Genomic DNA, 19481 nt, shown 5'->3' on the forward strand with positions numbered 1-19481 from the left:
TCCATTACCAAGCAAAGAATTAGAAAGGCTTGGGGGATTTTGACTTTTGGATGTTATTTGGACTGAATGTTAAAGTATTCTCGTCTTTAATGAGGAGGAAAAAGTTTTTGAGTAAATTAGCTGCACTAATCAAAAGAGCATAAACAGAAGCTTGAAATGCAAAGCATTCCTCTGTGGTATTGCTACAGCATGCATGACGAGCCAACAACCTGAAAAGGGATTTTGGCTCCCAGAACTCTTTGTGTAACTCTTTCAATCAAATATAATTGGACCTTGTGGGCTGTTCTTCTTAATTTTTTTGACATATCAAATACAAGCTAAACAAACGCCTGACAACATTTAAAATTTGTGTTGGATGCTGCTTATGCTGGAATTCAAGTGCTAGTTTTTTGCAAGGCCTTTGGCAACTGAGAGCAACACGTATTGATCAGAAGAGAGGGTGACAGTGTTCATTAGTTCATTAGGTTTACCTAAAACAGCCTTGCAATATATTAAATGTTTTTGCTGTGACGGCATCTATGGGCAAAAAGATTGTTGATAAACCATTAACTAATTTAACCAGATCAGCAGTGAATCAAGATTATCCACTCAACCGACACAGTTTAACCTTAAACTGCTGTGTGATAGATCTTTTTTTCCAGTGTTTGTGTTCTCGCCTCGAAAATGTCAGCAAAGTGCCAGTGAAAGGTCACAAGTGAAGTGAGGCTATCTTTGGATATGACACAAAATTCATTAACCATTAGCTAGCCATTAAGATGTGAGCTAGCTGCTTCTCAGAATGAACTACTAAGACTAATTCAAGAGCCAAAGTACAAAGTGCAGCAGCATGTCACAGAGAAAACATCAAAACATCAAAATCTAATCATCTTGCAATCACTGAGTTTTGTACTAAATAGGATCTTTGAATGAGCTCACATTACCTTATCGTTACCTCATTCACTAAATCAGACATGTAGCAACAGCATTTGTCCAACATAGCTCAGCCTGCAGGGTCTTGTCACCACATAGGGGAACAAGTAAGGAGGATTTGTCACAGGGTTTTCACCCTCTGTGTTGTCTTTGTTGAAGAATGAAACACTGTGTCTGGCTTACACATAAGAAGCATGATTTAAAACATCTCTTTAAAGCCCGGTAATCTGAGCGAGGTGTTTTTTGATGGTGCATGGGGACAAAGGCAGAAGCTGAAATTACCTCGCTGATAAATGATGTAAGCCTTTTCCTGCATCCGATTAAATGTCTAGAAATTCATCCACAGTTTTTCACCTTCTACGTTATGTCACCACTTACAGCTGAGATCTAATCGATAGTCACCAACATTTCCCAGGGAGAAGATAAAAATCAGTGTTCTTATAGGACACGGTTGGTTTCTCTCATCTCGGCCCCCCCCCCCCACACACACACACACACACACTCACACACACACACACACACACACACACACTTTAACATCTCTGCTTCACTTTCGGCCTTACTCATCTCTCCTAGCCTCTCACATTTTTTCCTGCATGAATGAGTTGGAGACAGTTAACACAAATGGGACCAAATTGTACTGGCCTCTTGGCAACATCGGGATCACTTGATTCTTGAGTATCGGCTAGTCCAGCTCCGTTTAACCAGGATTACAGTGCAAAGAGAACATTCTAATAGTGAATTTATAAATTTTGAAGCCCTGGATAAAAGAAATGAGATACAGTCTGAAAATGGGGCTATAGTGCAACACTAGCTCCATTCATGTGGTGACAGACTTGTCAAAAAATTTGGTGTAACATTTCTCATGAACTCAAGTAGAAACAACAACTCTGATAGAAGGAGAGAAAATTGGTATGTGAGGCTTCATGCAGAATGAACAAACTTGAAGCCATCAAACACAGCAACATGGCAAATAAACAGAAAAATCGGGTTGAACTGTAAAATAGTTTTCTTTGTCATATAGTTAATAATAATGTATTGGCTGTAACTGTAAGATGTCCTTTGAGTGACAGATATTATCTCTGAGCAATAAAATACAACACATTGTTTGAGTAGCATTCATGTTTTTTTCCATGTGATAACTGATAGATAGTAAATACACCAAACTTTGAAGAATGATATCACATTGCAGACAATGGTGACATCAAAGGAGCACCTGAATACAGGCAAGATTATATTTCTTGTTAGAATCGCTTAAAGAGCCCAAACTGTTGTTCCAAAACTTGTATGTTTTGCCTGAAGTTAGGGCAACAGCAGTAGCCAATAAAATGATTTTAATGTATATTATTATTATGATACACATATATTTTCTTCAGGAAATAAAATTGGTAAAATGATTTGATGATGAGGTTTTGTTGATGTTGTGAAACAACAGGTTAATCTTGTAAGTCCAGTTATATATAGGCTATGATTTATAGACATTTATCTGTTCTTTTATAATTCTGCTATATAACAATGAGAACATCTTTAAATCAAGCTCTGGTTTGGCTGTTACATTAAGATGGTGGTACACGGTCATCATGAAATGACATGTAGCTCCCGTCTTGTTGTGGAAAGCTGGGGGTATGTGGGTATGTGGGCTGTAAAATAAACCTTGACTCTTTACATTGTTTTAGTTTCCAGGTTGTATTTCACTATATATACAAAACATTTACACTGTGGTCTCTGGGCATGAATCGTATTACTGCAGCTGCTGTTAGATTAGAGATAAAGACTGAAACTGTAAGACAATAGAGATAATATGTCAGGACAACCAGCCGTCAGCAGAAGTTAATGTTCTTTTCTTTTTTTGATGAAGTACTCATCAAGAACAGTACGGCTTGATGTTAGAGATTAGTGGAAAGGCTGTGTTTGCATTAACTGTGTGTGTGTGTGTGTGTGTGTGTGTGTGTGTGTGTGTGTGTGTGTGTGTGTGTGTGTGTGTGTGTGTGTGTGTGTGTGTGTGTGTGTGTGTGTGTCAGTCAGTTGGTGAGTACACGGGACAGTACAGGACGTCCTTATCAGGAGGATTTATATGCTTTTGATTTCTGCTCATGCTCAGGCGCTGGGGCAAAAGCTCTGACCTCATCTTCTATCTTCTCATAAAACTGTCCTCTCAGCTCTCCTCTTCTCTCTCTCCATAGATCACTGCTGTTTACCCTCTTTATGTCTTTCCCCTCAGCTCCAACCAAACATAATCTGCTCTTATTTCTCCTTTACAGCCATTTTAGTTTATCCTTTGTCCATTTTTGTATTCCAATTTCTTCCTTTCACCACCATTACCCATATTTCTTCCTATGTACAGTTAACTGTCCTTGCCCTCATTTTATCTCTACTTATCATGTGGCGTCATTAATTGAGGAGACTGATGTTATAACATAACAACATCAGCGCCATAAAGTGGGTCTATGTTTAGCTTTTGGCTCTGACAAGGCTATGCAAAGGGTCAAGGCTATAAGCTAAACTACCTGCATTTAAATGAGGATACTTTGAAAGGAAAGGAAGGATTTTTAAAAAAGAGGGAAGAGGCGGTGGAGGTGGTAAAAGCCATTTTGGAAGGAGAAAAAAGCAAGCAAATGTACTAATGTTGATCCAAGTCTTGATCATTTATATATATTTTTTTGCCACTAAACTTGATTTCAGTGCAGATGTAGCTCCTCTGGAAACAAAACTTATGTGGCCATACACAGATAAGGAATGTCAAAAGATTCTGCTCACAATGACGGAAAAAAAAACACTACAATGAGCCGTATTCAGGATTCAACAATACAAGAAGAAGAAATACTTCTGAAGGCTTACATCATCAGACTAAAGAGTATCATGGTATCAGACCATGACAAATGTCCCCAGAGCTTTCCCTTCTGTCTCATTCATCATTTAAGAGTAAGCTGACACCGTCTGTCATCCTCTGCTGTCTTATTCATCTCCTCCTCCTCATGTGACAGCAACCTCTGGGTGTCATCACCCCCCCATACGTACTGAAGTCAGAGTCTGAGACATTTGTTAGACGGGGAGTGATGTGGTTCACTTTGACGGGCTGACAGATGTCATAGTGAAGTTTGAATCATTTGAGTGAGGATGTGGGTGGCTGACCCGGGAGAGAAGAGTGGTGGGTTTGGCTTGTGTTTCTGTTGCTGCTCCATTTGTTTGCATGTTTTTAGCAAATACGCTTTTAAGGCCAGAGCTGTTACTTGTTCAGTGTTTAAACAAAGTGTGCTGTGGTATGGTACAATATGAAGAGGACATACAGAACATGACGTTTGGATGGTATTGGGAAACGCCACTAAAAGTCAAACCGATGAAAAGTCAATTCATCTTAAAGGGATGCTTCACCCATTGAAACATGAATCTGTATTGACATTGGGTCATATATGTAGAAGAAATGTGAAATAAATTTCTTGGCCGAGAAAAGGCAGAATGTGTCTTTTTGGCTAATGTGGATGAAAGACACCAAATCCCAGAATGCACAGCACCGCAGGCCAGTCCCACTGAGGTCCTCTATATTTACAGACAATGTGGGCGGGATGCACGACCATTCAAAAATACCACCAGGTTTCTAATGATAAAAGCTTAATGCAAATGGGTGAAGTATCCCTTTAAGAGTATGCTGCATGTTTTCATTTATGGAGTCATAAATCACAAACTGCATACAGGAAAAGAGCAGGTACAGCATGTTATCTGTCCTAATCTTGAGAAGTGGCCCAAATAGACATATGAATATGTTGTCATATCTAATATATAAGTTCACTTATATAATTAGATTTGGAGTGGAAGTCAGGTAAGATATGAAGAGCTCAAAAGTCCTTTGGGGTTGGTTGTTGGGGCAATGGGTGGGTCAAAAAAAAGGCCTGTAATTTCATGGCATGGGGTTTGATTTTCTTGCGAAACAACTATTAATAACTTTCCTAATTAAGTTGACTTCTTTCAGTCAAGTACGTTTAGGGGTTTATCTTTGAAACAGACTGGAATTCATCCTGTTCCTTGCGGATGATGGCCTTTGTTTACCATTTGCCTAGCAAAGTTTCACATTCAGTGAATTCTTTGCTTGTTTAAAGAACTGTGGAAGAGATATTCATTACATGCATGTACAGGACAGGACCAGGGAACAGATATGACTCACTGCTTTGTCCACAGAGGTTTGCCAACATCAAAATGAAAGTAGCTATAACTTATAACAGGAACATAATGTACGTACGTCAGAATGACATAACTTACATCAAGTAAAACATTTGACCCATTAATAATGTTGTTTTCTTTTGTTACGTAACTAACAGTATTTATTATATCTGTTCAAATCCAAACCATGATCTTTTTCCTAAACATGACCAGGTAGTTCTAAATGCTCAAAGTAACAAAACAGCAAGAATTTAGCAACTGTAAGCAAGTGTTCAGGATTTTTGTACTGACAAAAATGCGCAAGCCTTATTTTTGACATTTCACCACAACACCCATTTATTCTCCACGCCGGCACACACTCACTCACAGCACATTCACACACACCAACATACTGGTAATCTCCAGTAAGACATTAGTGACAGATCTATTGGCTGTGAGGGCGAGAGGTGGAATTGATAGAGAGATCGAGTGAGACAGGACGGCCCTGGAAGGAAGGAAACCATGTAAAAAAAAAATAGAGAAAATGAAGGTGCTGCAGGAAAGCGTATGGAGTGATGGACAACAACACGTTGCTGTTGTATAATCCTACACACTTCAACATTGTTTGACAGTGCACCTGCACTCACATGCAAACACACAAAGTACATCGTGGCTTTGTCTCGCTGGGACAGTGATGACTCATTCTCGCCAGTCACCCATGGGACTCGAGAAACACAAACACACACACACACACACACACACACACACACACACACACACACACACACACACACACACACACACACACACACACACACACACACACACACACACACACACACACACACACACACACACACAGAGGGGGGGGGAGAACTAATAGATGGTGTGATGATTGATAGGAGAGGGATAGCTAATATGATTGCAGTTGCATAACCAAGGACAAGCTGGACACTTGGTGAGTGGATTTATGTCATGTTTGTTGACAGTTTTATCTTTACATCTCCTCCAGAGATCTGGTATTTGTTTATGTTTGTTTTTGTGATATTTTTAATACCAAATATTTTTTTTCCGTTGATTTTGTGCCTCCTGCTCTGAATTCAGAAACACCCGCCCCTGGTGAGCAACAACAACAACGGGCCCTTTGAAACAACGCCTTAGCCCTCAGCTCCAAGCGTTTGTGTTATGTAACAACACTCGTGGTAGAGCTTAAACACAGAATAAAGACAAAAACAACAATGTCAGGAGTCCTGTTAGTACTTAATATGCTCCTTTGATTTTTTTCCCCCAGCACACTATACAAAGGGAGAAATGCAATTAATAGTAATGTAGTTATTCAATGGATATAGGTGCAGGCTGGAGGAGATCTGAGGTGAGAGAATGGCAGGAATTATGTCCTTCATTTACCACTTTGAATTCTTATTAAGCTTTCTTTAATAAAGTTATATTGACATACATACATGCCAAATTAAAGTGTCAACACTGAAGCTACAGTATAGGTAGCTCGAGTGAAAGCTGTAGTGATGATTCCTTTTTTTTTAGGGTCCCGAGCCAGCACAGGTAGTTTCCTGCTCTGTTGAAATGAGTTACAGAGTTCTTTGACTTTTAACAAGTTGTTACTGGCAAAGCTTAAATGAATGAGCTTAAGTTGCATTAAACACTCATTCTCTGGATAAAGACTCAACATGTTACTCTCTGTCTTCAGTTGTCTGCATAGGGGCTAATGCATGAAGGTCCCAACAGTTGCAGAGCCCACTCATGAAATCTGATTATCACCGTGGTGCCACCGTGTTATCCTAAACTACAATCGGCTATCTGCATGTTCAGAGGCAAGATCTGTTATCTATCATCTATTTTGGCAGCAAAGCACATTTTCAGCAGGAGTTTCTACTTTTTTTCAAAACAAGATGTAGTATAAATGTTTAGTTTTAGTCCTGATACTGGAAATGATTGAAATTGCACTATTTGTTTGTATGTAGCTTTTGTGAGTGTGTGTGTGTGTGTGTGTGTGTGTGTGTGTGTGTGTGTAGGTGTGCATGCACATACTTCAAGCTCCCCCTTGATAGGTTGGCGCCTTTTGCATTGAGTATTTACTCAACATTGATATGTGATGACAAGGGTTAAACACATTAATGCACACACACACACACACACACACACACACACACTCTGTTTACCTTGCATCCCTTGTTCTTGTCATGGCTGCTGCTTTGTCCGCTGGCGGGGCACGGCGAGCATTGCTCCTGATGGTAGTACATGCCGCCCTGCAGGCCGCTGTAGTGACAGCAGCCGTACGGTGAGGGGAAGTGCGAGTACCACAAGTCGTCGGCCAGAGGACACTTTGGACATGGGTAGAGGAGGCCTTTCCCCTGAGCCTTCTCCACGCTCACCTTCGGGTTCCTCATCCATCTACGTACCTGACCAGGGAAGAAACCTCCATGTTATAGCAGGCAAAGAAAGGAACTTTTTAGAACAGAAATGTTGCACTTTACTTTTTCAATGTATTATTAAAAGAATAGGGCAGGGTTACACACACACACACACACACACACACACACACACACACACACACACACACACACACACACACACACACACACACACACACACACACACACACACTCACACACACATGCAGATGTACTTCAAAGAGGCCCGGATTGCCTCTCTGCGCTGGCACACTTTAAAAACATTCATGCACACCTGACGCATGTTGATGACACAAAGCTGCTGATGGCACCATCAAATATGATGTAGAAACCGTCAAATCTTGTGTCTTTGACTTGTTTTAATGTCAATATCACTCAGAAAAACCTTACTTAGATGAAGGGAACTGAAATCCATTTAATTAATTTACACAGATTCACAAATGAACACAAATTAAAACCCTTATGCAAACAGATGTAGATGCAAGCAAATCGCACGTGGCACTCCTGCTGTGACTTAAAATATCCAGAAAAGCACGGTCACAAATTATGACACTGATTGTGTATGTGTGCATGTTTGTGTGTTTTAAGGGGAAGTGGCTTTATTGAAGAGTCTCGAGAAAAAAAGGGAGACATGGTGAGAGAGAGAGAGGCAATATTTTCAGGAGTATCTGTGTGAAATCTCATCCTGTCGAGTGAGTAGCAAACACACACTGCAGGGACACTGGCCTGTGTGACTGAGCAGCAAAGTCCAAACAGATGTGACACACACAAACACGCGCACACACACACACACACACACACACACACACACACACACACACACACACACACACACACACAGAGATTGGATGCCTGACTCGAAAGAAAGCAGACAGCATGTCAAGGCATGTCGTGGTGAGAGAAAACAAACTTGGAAAAACACTCCAGCAAGTCACTGCCCAAACAGACCTACTGTTGTCGGACTAGCACATAAGTCCAGTGACACACACTGAAAATATGAGCTAAAATAACACATACACAGATACTCCTTTTTTCATTTGTCATCATTATCAAATCAGAGAGACAATTGTTTCGGCCCCATACCCTATTGTTCAAACATTGTGCTGTCACACCTTTTGTCTCACATCATGATGATGAAATCAAAAGAGTGGTGTCATAGGGAGCTGAAGAAATGCCACTCAGGTTCCCTCAGCCTGTAACAACAACACCCAATAATTTAAATTCAACTTAAGTCTTGCCTCTGGCCAGGCAGATACTGTAGCTCGTCATTATTTATGGTGTGACACCATGGGGTGGCCAATCAAATTTCAGGTGGCCCATGCCACTCGAGGCCAACCCCTGGGAACACCCCTGGAAACTGATGAAGATATTTTGATTCAAATTTGTGGAAATAATGTCAATAATATCCCTATTGCCCAAATGGTATGTAGTGTCAGTATTTAATATGAGTAACAATGTATCATGTTTGGCGGAAGAAACAAACACAGCAACTGAGTTTATGTTCCCTTCTTTTATTCCATTTACTCATTCTTACGACACAAAGTGCCCCGTCTGGACTCGTGCTCTCCCTATTATATAATTAGGCTTATTTTGGCACAAATAGAGACACAAATAAACTCTGAACAGCAGCAGGCATTCATTCTGATTTGGGGCTGTGCGCTAATGCATATCTGGAAGCTTTTGTTGTTCTTGGCTAGAACACTGATTAAGAAAGACAGATAGATAGATAGATAGATAGATAGATAGATAGATAGATAAATAGATAGATAGATCCCAAGGCTCTTAACTACTGTTAAATATTAATGCATTTTTAAAATAAATCCCATGGGAGACTCAAGCAGCAGCAGAGTGTGCCTGTGGGAGTGCATGTGTGTTGGTGCGTGGGTGTTAACACAACACAATCTGCCCATATTAACACTAGTTATCAGTGAGATACACCATACTGTACGCCATCTGAGACCTACACATGATAACACTCACTTTGGACTACCACAAAGAGAGCGAGAAAAAAACGACATTAAAAAAAGGAGGCAAATTCTACCCAACAGCAGAGGAATGCTTTGATCAAGTCAATGGTTTTTGTTTGCTTCATTTCCCTTGAACATATTCCTTAAGGCTTAACATGTGTTACACTGAGCATCATAGCCAGTGCAATAAAGTAAACACTTATTTTATCAGATTTTTTTATATCACACTGTTTGGATAATGGGAGAATCAATGTTGTGCAATATTCCTAAAGCAATCCAGTCATTATTGAGTGCATACATCAAGCAGGCTGGATGAAATGTTAGTCATTTCCTTCCTGTCGTACCCCGCAGTCACAGTACTCTGTGTTCTCTTTTGATCTCTGAGAAAGCAAAAAGTTGCAGAGTTTGGCATGTTTTAAGTGAGTCTTACAAATATCCAACAAAAAGCTCATCACAGAAACCACGTTTGCTGAAATTTTCATCAGTGTTTATCAACTCTATTGTGTTATTTGCATGAACAATTTAACAGGTAACATTTGGTGTTGATGCATGACCAAAGAGCTAAAAGCCGTTGTTTGTCATCACTCTCATTAACTTTGATTTACTAAAGCTTAATATTTTTAAGTTTTCAGGATTACTAGTCCATCACCAAAATGAATATTTCATTGATTAATTATTTTTCTTTAAATAGCAGAAAGTTGTACAAACATAAATAAATCATGAATCTGCATCAAATGGTCCAAATCCCTAAATTTTTGCCTTAAAACCATGAAGAACTACAAAACCCAACAAACATTTACATTTAAAAGTAACAGTGACTAACTTTTTTTGCACTTTTACTCATCATTAAGATGAGACACCATTCATCTCAGAAGTTGCAGAATAATATGCAAACAATGTATTTAATGTGGCTTATGCTGAAATGTACCTTCAGAATCTACTCTTTTTAATGAAGGCCTTTGTGAGGGATGAGCAGGTTGTAATTAATGACTTTACTTGTGTGAATAAACACCTTAACAACACAATTAAATGCCTTAAGAAGGACACCTTTAGGTTGCCTACTTGATGTATCTTAACTAGTAGCGAACCCCTGACCCTTTATTGATGGCTTACCAACAATAATAAAACTGAAAAAACTGAAAACACACCTGCAAAAAATGTCTACAGCCAGAAGAGGCAAACCAGTTCAATCTAGCAGAATATTAATAATGTACAATCAACTTTTAATACCACTTGTTTCCACAAATACAACATTTAAAAGGTAAGCTCGATTAAAAAGCTGCATCTTTAGTCCTGCAAGATGTAGTCCTCTAAATACCAGGGAAACCAGTTAACATAAAGCTAAAGGAAACCAGCCGTGTGACAGCACTGCAGCATAATGCAGGAAATGCTGAGTAGATCTTAACTAAAAGGACCCTGCCGACTTAGTGATGTCATCATTTCTGCACAACAAACACTTGTGGGTTCTTTAACAGTGCAACAGTATGAAGCACACGCTCACACATAAATGCACACACAAACACACACATAGTAAACACAGATACAAGGAGCCAAATGTTGCGCCTTATTAACCCAGCTCAGCTTTGTCAATGACATCATCTCTGGCACGCACACACACACCCACACGAGAGGGTACACTCAGGCTGTGACACCTCCTCTCTCTGCCAACACACCTCTCACTCTGGTGGTGTGGGTGCATGTGTAGGCACACACTCACATATCTCTCCATCCCAAATGTGTGTGTGTGTGTGTGTGTGTGTGTGTGTGTGTGTGTGTGTGTGTGTGTGTGTGTGTGTGTGTGTGTGTCGAAAAGCTCACCTTCCTCTTGACAAACTGAAAAGCTGAACACTTCTTAAAGGAAAAGGCAGTCTTCTCTCCTCCACCTCCACCTCCTCCTCCTCCTCCTCCTCCTCCTCCTCCCCTGTTCACCAGCTTCATGGCCGACAACGGCACGCCGCTTGCCTCCGTAGATCCCAGGATGACGGACAGGCTGAGAGAGGCAGAGAGAGAGAGGGAGAGTTTGCTAAGGCATGAGGCAGAATGCTGTGGCTTTTGCGGAGTGCAGGACAGCCAATAATAAGAGAGAGAGAGAGAGAGAGCGAGGTGGAAGAAAAGAGGATGCGAGGAGAGCAGGTGGAAAGGGAGGTGGAGGGTGTAGATGGACAAAATCTGAGTGGAGAGAGTAAGGATAATGCAGTGAAATTACTGGAAAAATTAGTTAGAGATAACCATAAAGAAAGAAAAGAAGAGGGAGAGAAAGTGAAAGAAGATGCACAAAAAGATGGAGAGAGGAGGAGGGTACCAGCTCTTGTTGCTGTGAGGAAGACGCAGCTTTGTTTACAGCCAAAAAGCACTCAGATAACACTCTAAAAATGGTCTGATCTTGTGTGAAGTTTCCCTATATGCCTACATATCAAACAAAGTGTGTGTGTTTGTGTCCTGCATGCGTCCGTCCTTGCTTACCTTTATTCCAGTGCGTAATCTGGTTCCTCTGATCCCACTGCAGCTTCAAAAGCCTGTTTTCAATCTGACAACTCCTGCCAGAGAAAAATGGTCTCAGGTCAGACGCACAGTCTCCTGTTTCTCAGTTACAGGTGTCTCTTCTTTTGTTGTCACTGAACTAAACCAGAACCCGAAGGAAAAGAGAAGAGGATTATCTACCCGCGAGCGAGAGGATGGAGAGAAGAGGAGAGAGAGTCTGCGATGATGCTCAACAAGAGGATGTTAGTGTCTGATTAGTGTGTGTCTGTCCACTGGGTGCCCATGCGGTGTCAGCCTGTAAACAAACACCCAGGAAGTGTGTGTGTGTGCGATGTCTCCAGCTGCAGTCCTCCAGCACTACTTTATCAATGAAAGGCTCTGCAGTGAGCAGATGCCGCCTCCCCTCCTCTTCTCTCCCTCTCTCCCTCCCTCTCTCTCTCTCTCTCTTCCTCACTGTCCCTCATCACCACTCTGCCCTCCCCCTTTTCTGTCTCTCGTTCATGTTTCTGCTGCAGTCATTTCTGGGGCCCCCTTTCTCTCGTTCTCTCTCTCTATAATTTCTTCCTCTTCTCATCTTGTAAATTGTCCCGCTGTGGACAGAAGAGGACAGGGGTGTCCAAAAATATCTCCACCAGAGTGAGCGTGTACAGGGTTTAATGTAGCATACCCGACAGCTGTGGTCCAGCTGGATTTGTCACACAGGCTTACACACACACACACACACACACACACACACACACACACACACACACACACACACACACACACACCTCATGATATCTGTGTGTATGCCCTTGCCGTTGTACCACCTTTAATTTCCTGATGTGACAGCCATGAACAATAAAGCTGAATCATGTGTCTTTTATGAGTTTAGGCACTTCACTTGTCTAATAATATCATGTCACTCATTGTAAGCTGTACTGCCTTAAAATAGTGCTAATGAATGAAGAATTATGACAAAATCTCTTAATGCCATTTAAACTCCCCTGACATAACCATGAGAAAGTGTTTGTTTGGCAGGTATGTCTGTCATAGCAACTAAAGCTTATAGCAGCAAATGTCAAAGTGTGAACTGTATTAATCGCTGCTAAATCTAATTCTAGTTTGTTTGTGGTGTTCAAATAATTTTGGAGCGCTAAACTGTAGACTCCCGATCTCTGACTCCTGGTTTTCAATCGCTACAAATAAACGTTTTAAGCTCTCATTATGAGCTATTGGTCCAAAGGCCCAAATAAGGGAAGTTAAGGAAATACTTTTTACTTATCAACGTCTGATGTAGACTTTGTATATATTAAGTAAGATTATGTTTAAAGAACAAATAAAACCTCAATTTACACATTTCAATGGGTTTTATGAACAGATTAGTATCGGCTATAGCTTCTGGAGGTAAATTATACTGGATAAGTTAAGTTAAATCCTGTTGTCAGGACAATACTGAGTCTGTTTCTTGTCTTGCATTGTACCAATAAAAAAGCTCATTGTTTCAGCTTAACGTGACATTGGTCATTACTGAGCCCACTTAGATAAAAATAACTTCTGGCCACAAGATCATCAAATCATTGTCTCTTCAGTCGGTATAAGTTCCCAAGACCCTTAGCTAAAAGAGATAACACATCTATAAGACAAATAAGGAAGAATTGAGAAACTCATTAGAGCAATAATTGAGAGATTTCGTTTCTGTCTCTGTAATGTCAAATTTTTGTATCTAGAAAATTTCACGAGACTTCCTACCAGGCTTTAAAATAGGAATCTTCTGGAAGTGTATTTCATTCACATGAGAAAATAAGAATGGACTCTGATTTTCTGAATTAAGAAAATAACCATCTCGGTATTACAAGTTATAAAGTACGTGCATTTCTCTGCAAAACAGCTGATCTTTACAGATAAGAGGGGTTTGCATCTGAACTGCAAAGATATAAGTTGCATGTGCAAAGTCGACAACCTATGTTACATAAAGACACTACGTGGTATCTCCCCATGTTTCAAACCCAAACCCAAAACTAAAATAATGTTAATATTAAGTACTATAATATTGAATTCAGATTATTGATATAGATTGGCCAGTGTCCTGTAGGCATGCAGTACATAATGTATCAATCAATCAAACTTCATTTATATAGCACCTTTCAGACAAATTTAATTGCAGTTCAAAGAGCTTAACAAGAGTGCAGAAAAGTTATTGACAAAAAGTAGTTTATAAAATCATTGAGAGACCAATGCACACCAATAAGAATTAAAAATAAAATATATGTATAAAAATAAAATACAATAAAATACGACACATAAAAGCAACAAGATATTAAAATAAATATATAAGAGGAAAATATTTAAAATTGTAGTAGGATAAAAAGACAATACAGTAATGTTAAGATTTGAATTGATATAAAACACTATACAAAAGCCAGACTGAATAAATGAGTTTTAAGACTGCGTTTAAAAATCTCAATATTCTGGGCTCATCTCAGACCCTCAGGAAGGTTGTTCCACAGTCTCGGAGCGTTACAGCTGAAAGCAGCATCGCCAAAGGTTTTTGTCCTGCTCTGTGGAACAACTAAGAGAGAGGAACTGGAGGATCTGAGGGGCCGTACTGGTTCATAAGCTAAAATCATATCTGACAGGTAGTCTGGTGCAAGGCCATGTAATGCTTTATAAACTAATAAAATAATTTTAAAATCAACACGAAAACTAACAGGCAGCCAGTGTAAAGATTTTAAAACAGGTCTGATGTGTGCTCTCCTTCTGGTCTTTGTCAGTACTCGTGCGGCAGAGTTTTGTAGTAGCTGAAGCCAATTTGTTGTGTTTTTTGGAAGACCAGAAAGGAGAGCGTTACAATAGTCCAGCCTTCTAGTAATAAAAGTGTGCATTAGTCTCTCTGTTTGGCTCAGAAAGAGAAAAGGCCTCACTTTGGCAATGTTTTTCAGGTGGTAAAATGCTGTTTTTGTGACACCCTTTACGTGGGCCTTAAAATTAAAATCTGAGTCAAAGATCACCCCAAGATTCCGTGCTTCTTGACTTGGGTTGAGTCCTATTTTTTTTAGCTTGGGGGCCAGTTTCTCTCTCTGAGCCTTTGAACCGATGATTAAAACCTCAGTTTTGTCCTGGTTGAGCTGCAAATAGTTCTGTGACATCCAGGCTTTTATATCTAAAATACAATTAAAAAGTGAGTTAATTTGTCTGGTGTCATCAGGAGACACGGCCGCATAGAGCTGAGTGTCATCAGCATAGCTGTGGAAAGAGATTCCGTGCCTCCTGATGACACCACCCAGGGGTAACATGTACAAATTAAAAAGTAGTGGTCCTAAAATTGATCCTTGTGGTACCCCACTGGAGACCTCGTATTGTTTGGAGGTGCAGTCTTCTATCGATACAAAACATTTTCTGTCACACAAATACGAGGTGAACCAGTTAAAACATTTCCAGAAAGGCCTACATGCTCACTTAGTCTATCTAAAAGAATCTGGTGGTCAACAGTATCGAAAGCAGCACTGAGGTCGAGTAGTACCAGAACTGAAGGCTTATTGTTGTCGAGGTTTTTTCTGATATCATTAACTACTTTTAGCAGGGCCGTCTCAGTGCTGTGGTGTGCCCTAAAGCCAGACTGAAACATTTCTAAAGTAGTGTTTGAGGTTAAAAAGGCACTCAACTGATTAAAAACTAAAAATGGCAGGTTTGAGATGGGTCTAAAATTACTAGCTGTTAAAATATCCAGGTTCCCTTTTTTTAAAAGAGGTTTAATTAAGGCAGTCTTAAAATCGGTAGGGACAACACCTAGCTGTAAGGAGTGATTTACTATGTCGAGGACATCTTAAATATAAGTATACAGTACCTGTTTACAGCCTCACTGTCTTTGATGTTGACCAAAGATGATGAGCGAATGCACACATCGGAGCTGTTTGTATTAGACAGAAATAAACCAACCATCTCCTGACCCTCACTTAATCATTTGTTCAGAAATGTCTTATTGCCACAGTTAGATCTTAGAGCTGATAAGTTTATTCACCAAAGTTTGAACTTTTCCATAATCCAAAGGGCGTGAACATTATAATCGTGTAATAATAGCTACTTATAATTCTTCTTCAGTATGCAATAATGCTGTGAAAGAAATAGGCCTATGGTATATGTGTGTGTATACAAATATGAGATTCAGTGCCATTTAACTAACTTTACCATTTGTAGATAGTGACCTTAAACATTGCTGCGAGTGCACAATTTTTCCAATATGCATGACAGATATTGAAATAAATCAGTTTCCTGCTGTGCTTTATTGAGTATAGAACTATTACCTCCCCTGTTACTGCATTGATCAGGACAGAACCATTTAAAAAAAGGAAGGCTAAGAACCTGAGGAATCAATGGGAACAGATATCACCAGCTTGCTCCTCCCACTCTGTAGATGGAAAGGTATTTCTCAACAACACTCAGCTGCATATGTGGTAAGAATTCAGTGGAAATTAAGTTGTTATTACACAGAGAGAGAGTCACTTTGCTTCAGCTCTTTATTGAGACGGAAGTAGTTCTCCTTGAGGGGGGAAACAATGACTGTGCGGTATTCCCTGTAATCAGGATCAGTCAACAGCCCAATCAACAGCGACTCAGCGGTAATGAAACGGAACAATGATCGCTGAAATCAGCTTTACATCACGCTGCATCAACGACACAAGGAGGCCTGCTGTTTAGCAATAGAAGCTACTGATGGTGGTTTTTTTTGCATTGAAAATCATTTGTATCTTGTTGTTTTTTTCACTCAACCTACAGAATAAATAATTATTCTTTTTATTTATGCATGACTCGGTTTTGGCTTTGTGTTCTATGATGTTAGATGTTAATTGCATGCATTATACATCGTACAAAAGAAATAACCAAGTGTTTGAACTACCAAATGCATTTTTAATACTCCCCTCACTGCGTCAAGATAATAAACAAATAAATACTTTTTGGTTTCAAGTGTTCAAGCAAATGTACTTTACTTTCTTGTATTCAGCCATGAAACTAAAGAAAGATTAAAAAAACCTAGTTTTGCAAAAAAAAAAAAATCTCCTCTTAGAGTTTGAAGGGCTCCAGGGTTCTATTATATAGTCTGACAGACGCTACCGTCTTACATACCAAGAACAAATCCACACTCAAATATGTAGCTCTGTGGCACATCAATTATTCTGTGATCTCCCAAAAGACCCAAAAGATTCTCCTCTGTCTACATGACTTTAAAAAGCAGCTGATAAATAATTAATAATGAGGTTACTTAAATGGTCCAGAGAATTGCCAAAATGATAGCAAGTCAATAATTTATGGACTTTCCTCAAAGTGTGCTATCATATAACCAGCCAATCCACATAAAAAACATCTTACTGTGATGAGCACATGATACATCATGTTGGGGTTGGGGGGAGGGGGGGGGGTGTAATTCTTAATGCTTATTATTTACCAAGAATCATCAGAGAGTACAGTACAGACCAAGGACCAAGAACCTTTAAAAGAAAGCCAACTGAGGATTTTTTAAGCCCATGTGATGGTCAGAGGTGATGTTCACTTGCTATCCCAGACTGCTAATGAGCTCCACTGGGCATGTTTTGATCGTATACTGAACAAGACCTGTAGGAAAAAAAATCTCTGCTAATCCTCTTCATCCCTTTTAAAAGAGAAAAAGCAGCTCGACTCGACTTGACTGGACTCTCTGATGAAACCACAGCTTCTGAAGGATAGAGCTGACAGTGCAAACACAACTCATGCTGTTAGAAAATACTTTTCTATTACATTATTTTGGATGCTTAAATACAAAAAAAATTCAGCTTCATAAAAACGCAACTTGGAGCTCAAAATGAGTCCCTTTTTTTGCAAACATTCCCAAAGAGTAACTGATTCCTGTTCAATTGTCTCTGCAGCTCAAAGATGAATCAGTGTAAAGGGCAGCAATGGATCACTGATGGAAATGGATGCATAGTGCGAAGGACGGCTAACACCTCTACAATCAGATCAGCAGCATTCAAATATAAAGTTAATCGAAATGACAAGATCAAAACTGCAAAATGAATGAGACAAGTGGGTATGTTTTGAACAGTCTTCCCCTCACTCTCTTTTTCTTTTTGTCTTTGACCTTTCCCCTTTGCTGCTAACATAATTGATTTCCGTTCTCTTAGCTCTTCCTGTCAGCTCAGAAAGGCATAGTTACGGGCTGTCATCTCGCCAAGGTTGACTATGTTCTGTGAAGGGACAGCATGGCCACTACCACCCAAAGGTGAGCTCATCACTATAAATGATGATGCCAAACACCCTCCTGCATATACACCAGTCTACATACAGCCCTTTCTCTGTGTTTTGCTAAAGTTTTTTTTTTTTATTAGAAACATTCCCAGCCAATCGTCTTCTCTCACTGCCTTACACATCAGAAAAGCTGCTCTTCATTCTGAGTCACTTTCATAAATTAACCATACTCCTACTCTGCTCCCAGAAGCTGCAGTAAAGAACATCTATAGGGAAAAAAAAGCTCCTTTAGTGCACCGCTGCCACTCACTCACAAGTTCTCTCCCGGGCTGAAAATAGCAACTCTGCCTTGCATAGGTGTTGCAACTAAGTTCCCAAATACAACATGTGTGGTGAAAAGTGTGCATACATTTGTCTGTTAAGGTGTGTACATTGTGATGACACCTGTTTGACTGTGGAACTGTTTGTGTGTATGCAATCTGACAGCATACATTCATCCCAGGAGGAAAATTGTGTTGGAACTACAGAAGATCGTGCGCGTGTGTGTGAGTGCGTGTGTGCGTGTGAGTGCGTTTGTGCGTTAGTGTGTGTGTGTGTGTGTGTGTGTGTGTGTGTGTGTGTGTGTGTGTGTGTGTGTGTGTGCGTTTGTGTGTGTGATATTAACATGAGAAAAAGTGAGTGGATAAAAGTCGCCTGCTACTTAATACAGTCTTTTGACAGGTGAAGTAAACACCATTAGTTTACTTTGACATCCATATTTAAGTAGAATTATGATCATCTTTTTTCTGCTAAGTGGGTGTGTTTGTGTGTTTGTGTGTCTGTTTAAGTCTCTTTCATTCTTTCTCATTAGGTGTAGTTTACCTCAGAGCTCTCACAGGGCCTAAAGTCAAGCTCACTGAATCTATCATAGCCTAATGAGCGGCACACATAGAGCCACGTGCCTGCCTACCAATAGTGCCAGTGTGTGTGTGTGTGTGTGTGTGTGTGTGTGTGTGTGTGTGTGTGTGTGTGTGTGTGTGTGTGTGTGTGTGTGATATGCGTGGGAGTTAGACAGGATGGTGGTAGCAAAAGGAGGGATCGGCTGTGAGAATCTATTGGGGCGCACACCCATCCCTCACGTGCCAGTGGTAGGGGTGTCTTTGTGTGTGTGTGTGTGTGTGTGCTTGTGCGTGTGCGTGTGCGTGTGTGTTTGTGTGTGATATGCGTGGGAGTTAGACAGGATGGTGGTAGCAAAAGGAGTGATCGGCTGTGAGAATCTATTGGGGCGCACACCCATCCCTCACGTGCCAGTGGTAGGGGTGTCTTTGTGTGTGTGTGTGTGTGTGTGTGTGTGTGTGTGTGTGTCTATGTGTGTGTGTGCGTG

The 19481-nt window shown here is 40.2% G+C and overlaps 1 protein-coding gene across 1 annotated transcript in view; it reads right to left on the reverse strand.

Moving 5' to 3' along the window:
* The window catches only part of sgk1 (serum/glucocorticoid regulated kinase 1), a 36066-nt gene extending 23829 nt beyond the window's left edge, over positions 1-12237 (reverse strand). Inside the window, exons 1-3 of the mRNA XM_020638856.3 lie at positions 11903-12237; positions 11258-11429; positions 7221-7460 (exon numbers count right to left, since the gene is read on the reverse strand). Of these exons, the coding sequence (XP_020494512.2) occupies positions 7221-7460; positions 11258-11377 (360 nt within the window). The 5' untranslated portion in view covers positions 11378-11429; positions 11903-12237. The remainder of the gene's footprint in view (positions 1-7220; positions 7461-11257; positions 11430-11902) is intronic.
* Positions 12238-19481: the final 7244 nt, after the last annotated feature.

This window comes from Labrus bergylta, chromosome 15, assembly GCF_963930695.1.
Source record: "Labrus bergylta chromosome 15, fLabBer1.1, whole genome shotgun sequence".
In the NCBI taxonomy this organism is placed as follows: Eukaryota; Metazoa; Chordata; class Actinopteri; order Labriformes; family Labridae; genus Labrus; species Labrus bergylta.